The sequence below is a fragment of the Pseudomyrmex gracilis genome, unplaced genomic scaffold (genome assembly GCF_002006095.1).
Source record: "Pseudomyrmex gracilis isolate BER0280 unplaced genomic scaffold, ASM200609v1 scaffold_69, whole genome shotgun sequence".
Lineage (NCBI taxonomy): Eukaryota > Metazoa > Arthropoda > Insecta > Hymenoptera > Formicidae > Pseudomyrmex > Pseudomyrmex gracilis.
This window is the reverse complement of record NW_018020653.1, coordinates 97076-111114: the sequence shown is the minus strand read 5'-3', so window position 1 is coordinate 111114 and position 14039 is coordinate 97076. Positions and strand designations below refer to the sequence as shown.

Here is a 14039-nt window from a genome sequence, read left to right as displayed (position 1 = left end):
AAAAAAAATAAAAAAAAAAGCAAGAATATTATGTACATTGCAACTTCAAATATTGATCGACAACATGCGCAAACGTTATCGGTAATTCTATCGATAATTCTATCAAGTAACATTGTGTGTTGTTGGTTTTTTTTTCATATTTTATATTTGAATGCAACTAACTAGTTTGCACTCCGTATTATTCGCCACTCGGTGAGGAAAAAAGATATTCCAGATTTTTAATATCAGAATATTTGTTTGCAACATATTATTGCGAATATTTCCCAGACACAAGAGCATATTAATACTTTGCAGGAGAGAGAGTAATAAAGGGTTTCCCCGAAACAATAAATGTAATAATACTCTCGTCGTGACTCTCTTGTCCTAGTTACAAAATAATGTCAGGATATTCGATACACACGCCGCGCGTTATTGATATTATTTTTTGGACGGTAATACGATCCTATGTTATGTTGTTTAGAAATCGCTACGAGTGATATTCCATGCGCGCGCGCGCACACACACACACACACACACTCTCGAAGCGAATGAGTCCATTATGTCGAATCGAATAATATCGACGTTAGAAAATAATAAAAAAAATGGAGGTAAAGTGCTCCGAGCGTTTTAAGCTAGAAATTCAAGGGCTTATATGCAATGTTAATATCTCATTTTACCGAGAGCTCTTCTCTCTCTCTCTCTCTCTCTCTCTCTCTCTCTCTCTCTCTCTGTGCCCAGTGGCGACAAATCCTTCCGAGACGAATAGCGCTACGCGCTCGTCAGAATTACTCCGCCGCTCATTGTCTGACCCGAAACGCTTATTAATGTCGCGGCGTTTCTGAGAGTGATAAATTGCTGCGGCGCGTATCACAGCGTGCGCGCGCGCGAACATTTTTCCGGAAAATGCCGGAAGGTCTTTGTGCTCTCTCGGCTCTCTCCTCTTTCCCTGCGTTCTCATTTTTCACGGTTTTCAGTTATGCGAGCGGGCGGCTGATGAAATTGCCGAACCGGCAAAGCGCCCGATGATGGCTGTGGCTTCGTCGTCGTCGTCGTAGTCGTCGTCGTCGTTGTCGTTGTCGTTGCCCGCGCCGCCGGAGAGAATCTGTTTGCTCAGTTCTATTTACGAGGGGATGCGCGCCGCCTCTCTCTCTCTCTCTCTCTCTCTCTGCGTGTAAACCCCCGTTGTGTTAATAGAATACGCTCGTGTCCCATCCCAAAGGAGGCATACAGTCACACGGGATCGTAATCGGTTGCCGCGCCATATCGTTACCGCGTTATCGGGCGCGCGTTTCCATCGCGAGTGGAGACTTAACGCTCGCGTCTGCAAATTCGATCTAGACGCGCCGCGTTTCCTCTCAAGGTGATGTCTTAATCTTTTACGACATCCCGCGAGGAAAGGAAAACGAGAGAAATTCAGTCAGGGTCTGAATATCCGCTCGAGAGAGGATACGGATAAAGAGTTGGAGAATTCTCATTCCGTTTTTTATCACGCTGTTTAATATCATCCTCTCGTGTTTGTTACTAACGAGGCAATGACGTTCTCGTAAGACACTTTATTTCTTTTTGTCACGATGATTACACAAGATGGAAAGAATGATAGAACCAAATCGTTATTTGGACTTAGCTCGCGCAATTGTGCCGTCGCACATCGACGTCGTCGTTCGCGAGTCGTCGATTTTTCGGAATCCAGATCTGATGGCAGGTAAAAAGGGAAGGGGGGAGAGAATGCGCGCTCATATTGCTGCGAGCCGATCGAGCGTATACCGCGACGAGTTGCGACGGAGCGAGCAACGAAATAAAATGGCTGAGGAAAGAACGGACCCTTCGGCAATGCACTCGAATGCCGAAATCGACGATACGATCCATTTCGAAATATCGCCTGAGCGCAGTTTCCGAGCCAAGTGCGACTCGGAATGGGGGAACTGTTCGGAAAACTATGGCAGAGAAGGTATCGTAACGGGTTCGGGACACTTTGTACAGGCATTTGCTCCCGCTTTTCGCCATCGTAACGGCAAATAAATATTGTTTCGCCGCCGGGCAAAGATTCGCGACGCAGCAGCTTAGCTACGCGCTGAAATACGAGCCGGAGCCGGTGCAACGTTGGCGCTTTGACATTAACAGCATCACCTCCCGCGCGCATTCGCTTTTCGTGTCGCGCGGCGGCCATTAGTTCACATTAACGTGAAAGAAAGAATTTTCGTTTTCTGCGTATAGATAATTTTTAAAGAGCGGAGAAAAACACATTGTTTGCAAAAAGTCTCTTTGCGACGACACGTCCCGCGCTTGAAAGCTAACACACACGCGACACACGGTGCTCTTGACAAGGAAAGGTCTTGCAAAGGTTCGTAATTTTCTTTGTGTTTTCAAGAAACATTACCCGCACACATCACATTTGTATTTTAAAGTAGATATATATTGAAGTACATTAAATATTTTTTTAAAAATATTTAAATGTCTTTAAAGCATATCAAGTGAATGTAATGTAACTTATTAATTTTGCAATAGAAGAGTGTACGAAGATAAAGTACGAGAGATCGAAGAAACAAAAAGACAAACATTGCTCGCGTAGTCCCTAAACTTAAATCGGGAAATCGGAAAAATGTTTCAGATGTTTTTCCGCGCGCGCGCGCGCGCCGCGAGTTTAAACCAACAGATCAAACAACTCGGATTACGTGCCGCGACTAGAAGGTACGAAGTTTTGGAAAATCATCCGGCGAATGGGCAATACTTGTATTGTTCTCGTGACCGCTGCTGTGTGTTCGCTTAAACCACCCGCGCGCCACGGCTATAACAAGAAGTTATTGTTGGCCGTGGAGTGCGGGGAATGCAGAACCTTATTGAATTCGTACCGCAAGAGGGGATACGCCTTTGCGTATATCGAGCAGCAGCTAGGTAGTCCGATAGCTTTCATTTCTCCGGTGTTCATCGAAAGTTGCCGGGAGAGAATGCTTTATTCAATGGCGGAACAACTTCTTGTGCCTAGGAATGTAAAAGTTCTGACCTAGGTAGAGGCACGGAAATGAGATGTTTTCCCTCTCTCTCTGTGTGTGTGTATATATACGCGCGATACGTAAAATTTCAAGATGTATGTAAGTTTGCTGTATTACGGTTAAGTTTCAAATTTAGCTACTCGGGAACGGGAAATAAAAAAAAAAAAAAAAAGAGTAGAACTGTTCTTTGAAAGAAAATGAAAGATAATCGATTTGCGAGTCTTTTTTCGTTACTATGGAAATTTGAACTCTTTCGTTTCAACGGCGCGGGAATTGAGTGTGAAATGAAATTTCGAAATTCCTCCTCATCGCACTTTATGAACTTTCTCATTCGTTCGTCTCTGTATTTTTTTTTTTTTTTTTTTTTACAAAAGTAAGTAAAAAATTCTGTTACACACACCCGGTCGCTGTAACAAATTAATTTCACCGCGCGAAGTCGCTCGGTGAGAATTAATTTCGCCGCTCGTCAACCGCTTTACTACCCTCCCGACCTTTTGATCCCCGTCACACCTTCGTTATGCCCAGAGCATCGTCATGCGATTTCCGCAATTTCCACATGTACCTCGTAACAATTTCAATTTCTATCCGCGCCGAAGTCCCATTTTACCCGGCATACAATGGGAAATTTTATCGGGCGCGTTCTATCTCGCCCTTTTCTTGCCCGTGTGTTCGCGGCCCGTACCATTGGGCTTTCCCGATGCCACCCCCCTTTCTTCCCCACTCCTCTCCCCTCCACGTCTCTTCAACCCGATCTCTTTCTTTTCCATCGCATTCAGCTACTCCTATGGGATTATGATAATGACGATTTTTCTCTTCGCGATCGTCGAAACCTCGGTTTAAAATGGCAAGTCGAGCGATTCATATAAATTGAACAAAAAATCCGCGTTAGGGGAGAGCGCGTCGCGGGAGAGCGAGAGAATGATAACTATCGCACGATCGGAGTTACATTAATTTGGAATATACGTTTTTTGTTTTCTGATAAATATATTTGAACGACACAACGGGGGAGTAACAAATTTTGATCGGTTGCTTGTTTGCTAATTATCAACTTTTAACTATTGCTTTTGTTATTTCAGGACGACATTTATCTACAATATTTGGTATTCTGAAAGGAAAATCAATTGCCTCTGTTTCGCGCGTGCAAACTAATATAATATAAGCTAAGATTGACGTTACGTTGAATTACTATTGACAGATAAATTTACATTGTGCAAGAGTCAACGTTTACACAATAGCACGGGGAGAGCAGTCAACTGTGAGATATTAATTAACATCCTGTATAAATCGGATATTACGATTAACATAGATAGAAATGTATTAAACATCATTACGCATATGCTGTTCATGCAAAAGCGCAAATTAAACGTTTAGAGGATGTTAATACGCAGTTAATCAACGACTGCTGCATCGCATTCGAAGGAGGGAAAAGCTTTCTTTTAAAGTATAAGTCAATGAGCGCAATTTCCTACCAGAAAAAGCGTGTGTAAATAATCACAATCGATTCTCTTGATATATATATATAAAATTTTTTATATATTTATAATATTATACCTTATATTGTATTATATGTATTATATACATATTACAGTAAAAGGTCACTGACCCCGGCCGCGCGACCCTGGCGGGGTCACTGACCTCAACCACAAACCTCAATTATTGCCAAAACGTTTATATATTACAAGTTTTTTGACATTGTCACTGCGAATACAAAGTACAAATGAAAGGGGCGCAAAGAGCTCGTCAGTGGCAAATTCGCAAATTATTCGCACCGGTGCGCAATCACAAAGAAGAGACAGGGTGTTTCTTAGTGCAAACGGCACAGTCGCGGTTCGCGAGAATGCTTAGACGCGATTGTACACAAGCGCCTTGTGAGTGATGGCGTAACGCTTTATAATTCTCGGGAAGTTCGGGCTTAATCAAGTGCTTATTACAATTACCCTACGGTATGCGCAACCTGGCAACTTTCAGTCCACTCAGACTGCAGCTTCTGATGCTGTAAAGCGGGTTTCGCGTTTAATCTCGTTTGTATGTACGGCACACTGAGTTTCCATATTCATCTAACTTCGACTTTAACGCGCGGAGTCTATAGAACACTCGATGTTTTGTCAGATAAGATTTTGCTCCCGAGCTTTGTTAATCTCATCGGTTTACAGAGCGTTTTCATCACTCGTTTCGATGATCTCTTCAGATGGAAGAGCTCGGCGCGATGTTTAAGCGCGTGTAAATTTTACTCTTTACGGTGTGAGATTCGCAGATATTTCTTAGTTAGTCGAATTTATTTCACTTGCAAACACGTCGCGCTTATATATTAGGTCTACCGGAAAGTTCTGTCCGTTTTTGGAATAAAACAAAATACAAATTTTTCTTAATTTTTCAAAAATGAGATATACAAATTGCCCTCACGCTGGCAAGAAATCATTAATAATAATGGCAATTATATTATTTAATAAAGTTTATTGACGGTAGGAAAAATTTGTATTTTGTTTTATTCCAAAAACGGACAGAACTTTCCGGTAGACCTAATAATACTCGATTATTACGTTACTAAAAGTGTTTTTATGTCTTTTCAGGTGGTTCCAGTATCGCCAGCGTGGTAACAGGAAGCAACAAGCCCTTGAAATCCAGGGACAAGCCTCAATTCGACGATATCGCGCCACGGAACGTCACTGCCATCGTCGGTCAGACAGCGGAGCTGAATTGTTACGTCAAACATCCGGGTGACCGCGTGGTGAGTAAATATTTTCACGTACATTTGTGCGACGCGTCTCCGAACATTAATTCTCATTGAAGATCCAAAAGAATCCTCGCTTCGGTTAAAACGCAATTTCTTTCGATTTTTCACAGTAGCTATTTGTTTCATTAGGGACGCAAAATTAAGTAATACCGCGATTTTAACGTAAAAATATTTATTTAACCTTACAAGAGCGGAAAAAAATCGCGTGGCAGCATGTAGTGTACGTCTTGTTTTAATTAAAATTTATAAACAATTTGTACTGTTACACGGCGTTGTGTACTTTATTCCGCGTTACTTCGCACCTCGCTACGTCACTCCGTATCGTTGGCGAAGTCAGTCTCAGAAACTAATCACGTTGATTAATGCGGCAAAATTGCCGGTTTGAAAAACTATATAGAAAGCGGCAATTTCTGCAACAAGGCTACCGCCCGCGTTAAGTTGTTGTCGTGCGCTGCGTTGCTCCGAAACAACAGAAAACACTGTGTGTGAGAGAGAGAGAGAGAGAGAGAGAGAGATCCCAGATTACAGTACACAGACTTCAAGATTCTAGACTAGGGTAAACTGTAGAACTGCACGCTACGCGCGGAAAAATCGATTAAGAAAATACGTGTAAAAAGTTCCCTCGTCGGGAAACACAACATAATTCTTTTCTCGAGACGGTATAAATTTTTCGCCGACGATATTGCGCGAAAATATCTCGAAACGTTGAAAATTTTCGCTCGATGATACTACGGAAAGCGATAAAAAATGTTTTTTTTTTTTTTTTTTTTTAATTTTCCGCTCCAGAAATTAATATCGCAATTGCGTGAAAAAGAAAAGGAACTTTGCCCGCGTCGGTAGCGTGGAAATTCTTTCGCGAAGAAGGGACGTTTTTATCGTTAGGATGCAAACGGAACGGCGGAACTCTCAAAGTCTCGGCGAGCAAACAATAACACAGCGTCTTGAGACAATAACACGCTCACCTGTAAAACTGCAAACAGTTATACGGGAACTCATGGCGGCGCAACGGCGACGTTATTTTCACGAGGCGGAGGATATAAGCGGCGCGATAAAAACGCGCTCGGACATTCTTGCCGCGTTTATTATAAGCTAGGAAAGAAATTGCACACAGCGAGAGAGAGAGAGAGAGAAGTTCCCGATTGAATGCAAATTCCCGTCGTTATGACACGCGCGTAAGCGCGAAATGTTCAGTCGTTACAATCGTTGCGTTCAACTTTAATCAGCGCAAGATTGCTTAATCACTTTTAATAACGCGCGCACATTTTTGCTGATTTCGTACGCTTTTGCGTTTGAGACTTTTGCGATATACTAACCGCTTTGGCGACCAATAAGATTCTAATCTTCAGAGCTTTGCGCAATCGGGAGCGCGAAAAAAAATATCTACGACATCGTTAAACTTCATCGAATTGTTTTGAGCATTATCATCGACAAGCATTAACGGATCGTTAAACTTTAACGACCCACTGGAGCACCGGAGCTACACGGAAAGTCGAATGTTCAATCCTCGCTTCGCGAGGAAATTCGAGTTTGGAACACTCGCGCAGAGAGCGGAATACCATCATTTAACTTAGTTGTTTGTTCAAGATTATGCTTATTGCGATGACATTAATAGCAAATGTTTTAACGAAGCATAAACGAGTTCTTCAGATTTCTGGACATTAGCAGAAAGAGAGAGAGAGAGAGAAAGAGAGCGGTCTGTAAAACCATCATAACGTCGATAAACCTACTCTTGAGTTTACACACACACACGCTGTGAGTTCAGGTTTTAAAGTAAATCAAATTCGTAAAACAATTTTCGTAGTTTTACATCAGGGGCACGAGCCTAACGTAAAAATATTTTCAAGATACACATTTTCCGCGCGTAGAAACGCGTAATTTTCAGGTGGTTTACGTTAGCAAGAAATGTTTCTTCCTCCTGTTTGCAAATACAAACGAGCGTCTTGGAATCGGTTATTGTTTGTTTCCCGGACGTATTCCCGGGCGTCGAGAGACGAGGCTGTTTGTGCATTCGTTTGCATTGTCTCGACGTTGTTGCCCTGCCTCAAGAAAGGAAATGCACGTCTCTGGGTTCATTAACACTTTGCGCGGCACGAGCGATAATGAAGTGTCCTGATGGAATAATTGTCTTTGTGTGTAAATGGCATGTTCGCCCCCGTTTGGTTGCGACAATTTGTTGTTCTTCCGCGCGCTCTCTTCCTTTCTCTCTCTCTCTCTCTCTCTCTCTCTCTCTCTCTCTCTCTTAAATCTCTCTCTCTTAAATCGCATAACATAAATTTTACACGAACCGAGCGCGCGCACAATTTCCGAGCGCGCAAAATTAATTAATCCGTAGAGTTATTTTTTTAAGCGCGCGCGCGCGCGCACACGGGCGTAATTCATTTCTCCGTTGATCCGTACGTCAATTACATTATCTGACTTGTGTCAGACCGCATTGGGTTTGTTTCCGGGATATTATTTGCCCCTACCCTCCGTCCTTTGCCTCGCGCCAAGCGGATTCGATTTATACGTAAATGTTCGCATAATTATGGGTGTTTATCCGGGTTAGCGTGCGTATTGTTAGCGCCTATATCAATATGCGCATTAAATTCATTAAAGTTGCGTTGCGTACAATTGAGGTTTAATGTTTATTTTGCGCCGCGTACATATTCGCGTATTATTGCATCGCAGGGTGTGTAACGCGACCGCATCCCGGCATTGTGTGCCGGGGCGATGGCGCGTCACATACATTATTAATATCATTCGTTCAATTTTGATCGCGCGCAATCATCCGTGACAGTTTCTGCTGCCGCACGCAGCAGACGGAGAATTGTTAAACGCGCGCCGTTCAATCAACCGCGATTTCCGGATCGTAACAAAATGGTCTTCGTTTGTTTGTTGTTGATGTAAGTTAATGCTAATTAGTGCGGAGATCGATGTAAGTATCCGAAACGCGCGCGCGTGTGTCGTCGATTAATCTGTTTTATCGCGGCGTATGTGTGTGTGTGCGTGTGTGCGCGCGCGCGCGCGCGCGCGTAAAGTTTCGAGATAATTGAGGGAAAACGTTTAACGAAGCTGTAATTGACATGCACGAGGAAAGTAGCTCGAATCGGGGTTTATCGATGCTTATCTCCAACGAGCCGCGCGTAACCGACGCGATCAAATTGCGCGACGTCGCCTTGGATACACGCAACAGCTGCAATCTCGGCAAGACGGCACATGACATCGTTATCAGGGAGTTTTATTATTTTGAAACGGGGCAATCGCCCTCTTACTTTAACGCGTCATTGGGCACCCTCGACCGTCGTCGTAACAAGACGGTCGTTAAACCACTTGTCTTTGCTCTTGCTCCTGAAATTCCCGGGAGTGAACGGCACATTGCGCGGTTGTTCGCGCAGCACGTTCGAACATACACGGTAAGCTAATTCGACCGTCTCTCTCTTTCTCTCTCTCTCCCTCGTAAAAAACAATTTTGCTGAAAAATTTTTTCACACTCGGTGGTGGAACAACCGAGCCCGTCAAAATGACGGATTGCGAAAATGTACATAATTGATATTTGCAAGAAATGTAGTTTTTTTTTTTTTATTTAAACAAGAAAAAAAATAACACAAGTGTGAAATATTGTAAAACATTTTTTGTAGCGCTGAAAGCTTTGTTTTGGTAATTAATTATTTAAATACTAAAGAAATTAAAAATAATAACGACCGAAACGTTTTTTTTTTCAAATAATCGTCAAATTGACGGACGTGTAAAACTAGACTACACGCGTTCATCTCCGTTAATATTGTATTCTGGTGTTTCAATAGAACTTTTTTTGTAAATTTAAACATTTTATTGCAATTTAACGTCGCGTCTCTCCCTTTCCAAAGATATTTTCAAACAAAAAAACAAATGTGATATTGCGCGAGAAACATGACACACTTGGTATGTACACGTTATATACGTGCAGTATACATGCATCTAACGATCGTCTTGGTTGCGCAAGGGCTGCCTTTAATTGGCAGACGGAAGGGCTTGGGAACAGCAAGAAGAAGCAAGTGCGGGATAGAGAGATTGCTAGAACGGTTACTCTCTCTCCCTTCCCTCTCCGAGACTGCCGCGTCCTCAGTGCTGGCAAATGAACCGATCAAGCATACTCGGCCAAGTGGTTGTAGAGAGAGTATCGGGTCAGACCGCCCGCCACTACGTCTATGATATGTATGTCGCGCGCAGCGCACACGTAACCGGCACAAACGTCCCGGAATAGGTATGCGCATACACGACTGACGGTAGATTGGCGAGTGCGGACAGCTGGGCGAAGATCAAAGGATAAGTGCCGGAGGGCAAATATCAAATTAAATAACCCGCGAACTTGACTTGGACGAGACTCCAAGGTTCGGTTTGACTTTGGCAGGACACGCGCGTATTACATCAAACCGATCCTTTTTATGTTTACCCACCGAGTCTCGTGAAAAAAACTCTACGTAATATACTTCAATCAAAATAATTAGTTTTTTTCATAGTTGTTTTTATTTACGTACTTCCACTACTGTATAAACATGCTTAAATGTTTCTAACAATATTGCAATCGTAACCAATCCGATGCGATCCGAAATCGACGTTAGAGAGCGTCTCTCTCTCTCTCTCTCTTGTTTAATTAACAACTTCCGTCCGGGAAGAAAAGTCGACGGAGAAATACACGTCGTGTTTCTCTCGCTTAAGCGAAGCTTCGTAGGCGGAACCGTTCGCCGGCTTGATTGTAAAATGGATCGGAAGTGATCCGTTTAATCGCAGTCCTACCCATCGCATGTACCATCTGAAATACTTCGAATGGCTTAGGCTTAATCGTGTATCCGCGCACCGCCAAAGCACCGATGCATGTACGTGTGTGTGTGTATCCGTCGAAGGAATTCCCCGATACGCGCGCTACAAGGGTTTGGCATCTGATTGCGCGTATCGGTTTTGCATTTTCCGACATAATTGCGCGTAGAGACACGAATGACGTCGCTGATCCGCTTTTTGCGCGGATTTAAAAAAAAAAAAAAAAAAAAAAGAATCGTACAAGCAATTTGAAAACGCATAATATCCTTCTTTGAAACGATATTGGAGGATCTGTGCGCGAATTCATTTTAATCGTCAAAAATACGACTGCCCGTAAGCTAACGCTTCATCCACTTAGCCGTGGTATTAAATGATAAATCGGCGTAGGCGCGCATCTCGTGAACCGATCCGTTTTTTCCATTTAACAATTTGCACGTTTTACGCTACCGCTTCTCGAAATCAATAAAGCAAAAGCGAGTCATGCTGGCGTAAAATTCAATAGAATAAACTGTTTGCCCTATTTTCACAGAGTGCTCTTTGCCGATTCATTGTTTATCGCTCAATAAAACGCAATGATCGCGAGATTTTATAAACTTTAGTTTTCGCATTTATACACGCGCGCGCACACGCACGCACGCACGCATTCAGGCTGCGTATTGCAGATGCGCAAAAAAAAAAAAAAAAAAAAAAAAAAAGAAATCGACGATATTTCTTTATCGTGTAAACAAATGTCACTAGTTTGAACTAGTCAAACTTAATGATTTTGGCAATCCCTTCTTCTTTTGTTAACGATAGCTGTAGTACACGAAATGGCGGAAACCTTTTTTGTTATTTTATAATATAACGCAAAATATATATACGATGGTTTACATTGGGGCGCGAATTTCGAACTGCCAAATACAATACAATATTCATTGAGAGAAAGAGAGAGAGAGAGAGAGCGCGTTGTAGCAATTAATAATCCTTTTCATTGTTCTATTAAACGCGGAACCACTTATATCGCGTTTTGTTCGAAAAGCGGCGCGGCCACTCGTACAGCATAATCCACCATTATTCCTATAACCGCTCTTCTCTCCCTCCCTCTCTCTTTCCAATTCGTCGCGGACGATTTCGAGTTGTTCGAAAATAAAAGCGCGCTGCTCACAATATGCGAGGCCGCTCGAAGGTATTCCAGGCGACACCCTTTCACATCGCGCCGGTAACTCCGATAATTGATTTAGCGGCGGATCAGGAACGTAATACATATAACTGCTTCGCGCGACGGCGCCGGTAAAGGGGATAGGTGGGGGGGAGGGAGAGTTCCGTTTAAACTTAGTTTAATTAAACCGTGGATTTATTGGGCACCACGCTTGATACGCGCACACGGAGACACGGCTATAGTAGCGGGCGACAAGAGAGTACGTCGATGTACCTGAGCGGCGGAGTAAAGGGGACAGAACGAAGCGAAGCCAATGGGCGAGAGAGGGTGGTTTCCAGAAGAGGAGGCTACACGTGTCTGCGAACGTCTCGTTTCCGCTCTATTTGTGTGCGCGCGCGCGCGTGTGTGTGTGTGTGTGTGTGCAACCCACGCAGACGAGACAAAATCTTCCAAATGGCCCCGGGAGAGATATTGCGGGACATCAATTGGGATAATGGCGCGAGTGATCCAAGAAGATTCGCAAAGAAATCGGTTCCGCGGCCCGACGCGGCGATTCCCCTGGAGCGATATCTCTCTTTCTCTCCTCGAAAATGTCACGGAATCAGCCGCGATGCATATTCAGCGGAATGAATTGCACTTTAATGAAGGGCGCCGACGGCTCTCAGGACGCGACCGACGCGAAATGTACACCGCCGTGGGCGAGCCCGCGGTTAATTGGGACCGAAAGGAGAGACGAGACGAGGATATATTTCTTTCTCTCTCTCGAGCTATATGCGACTTATTTCGCGATGATTGCTCGGTTATTTTCGATAGCTAGTTTTTTACACCCAATCGCACTGCTGTGAGAGAAATTGCGGGGCGATTAAGTTGTTTCTTATTTAACTTTTTCTCTCAAGAAGAAAGAATTTAATTATTTGTGAAAACCCTCTTTTTCTATCTTCAAACTTACAATTGCCAACCTTCTTATCTACCGAGAACACGGCGATAAAAATGAATTTTTCATTTTGCTCGTGTTACTTTTAACTTGTAATTATTTTTCACACACACAGTTCAATGTCCGTAAATTGTAACAACGCGAGCTTACAACCTGATTACAATTTTCTGGATAAATTCACATCTCAAACGTTTCAACAATTTTTTGGCGGTTTGTTCGCCGCCAGCTCTCTCCGGAATTTTCTTCCATTTAATTCTCCGATAAAGAATATTTTTGACCCTTCGAATGTTCGTTCAAGGACCATTATCTCTCTTTCATAGAAAAAAATCTTCTTAAAGTTATTACGCCTCCGGTAATCTACTGAGAATTCGACGAATATGCCAGAGAGACATTCTCTCCGACATCTAATTCGTTGCAATTCTCATTTTGCAACTGATTAGCGAACATCTCAACGCACTCTTCTTCGGGGAAATATGCAAACGAAGAGGGTGGGTGGAGGTGGGGAGGGAAGAGCGGGCGAGATTATCGTTTTTCTTATCGACTGATAATGGCATGTGATTGTGACAAAGCAGCCGTGAAACGATAATATCTTATACATGGGAAAAGGGGTGTGAGTGAAAGCCTTTATCACTTTGCATCCTTGAGCGAGCGCTGACTTGCAGTTTCTTTGTCACAACTTACGTTGTGTAAAAGCCGCGTACAGCTTAACGCACCGGAAAGTTTTATCGGCGCGGATGTTTAAGGACGAGGAGGAGATGTACAGAATATAAAAAATCTACTCTCAAAGTTATTGCCGCGTGAAACGCTGTAAGCTGTGTTAGATAGAAAAAAAAATAATTTTACGACGCGCGCAACCTAGAAAGCGGTTGCTCGAAACTGACTTCAATTACTTTATTGTATGTTTGCGAGCCGGACTGATTGACGTCTTTTCCGCAGAGCCAGAACACTCCGAGACGATCGCGGAAATTTACCGAAAAAAAAAAAAAAAAAAAAAAAAACAACCCACATCGTCAACGCCGATACAAAACTCGCTCTTCTAATAGGAGTGTTTGTGAAGGACAGCGTCCCGTTAGGATTTCCGCCAGAAACGTCTTTCGATTACGAACCTCTCTGTCCTAGAGTTTGCTCAGTGGACGAAGGATCCTGTCCGTTACTCGCCCGTACCACACCCGCTAATATCCCACCGATTTCCAATATCTATAGACGTCAGTCGAAACGGAAACCGTATCATTTTAGCGACAGAGGACACAGTAATATTGACGTTGCGGTTATGTAAAAAAAAGAACAAAAGATTGAAACAATCGTTGATGTAACAAACAAACAAAACTATTAACATATTATTCCTCTTGTTTAATGCAACAGCGATTGTAAGGGAAAGGAGAGACAATTTTCCTGTCAAAAGAGAAACACGTAAAACAAAACAAAAAAAAAAAAAAAAAAAAAAAAAAAAAAAAAAAAAATACGAGAATTTTGCGGGAAAGTTTTCCA

At 43.0% G+C, this 14039-nt stretch overlaps 1 protein-coding gene across 5 annotated transcripts in view; it reads left to right on the top strand.

Annotated features, from left to right (window-relative positions):
* The window catches only part of LOC109854514 (basement membrane-specific heparan sulfate proteoglycan core protein-like), a 161076-nt gene that overhangs the window by 57341 nt on the left and 89696 nt on the right, over nucleotides 1-14039 (top strand). For all 5 annotated transcript variants that reach the window (XM_020427671.1, XM_020427670.1, XM_020427674.1 and 2 more), the window contains one exon: nucleotides 5540-5697. In XM_020427671.1, the coding sequence (XP_020283260.1) occupies nucleotides 5540-5697 (158 nt within the window). The remainder of the gene's footprint in view (nucleotides 1-5539; nucleotides 5698-14039) is intronic.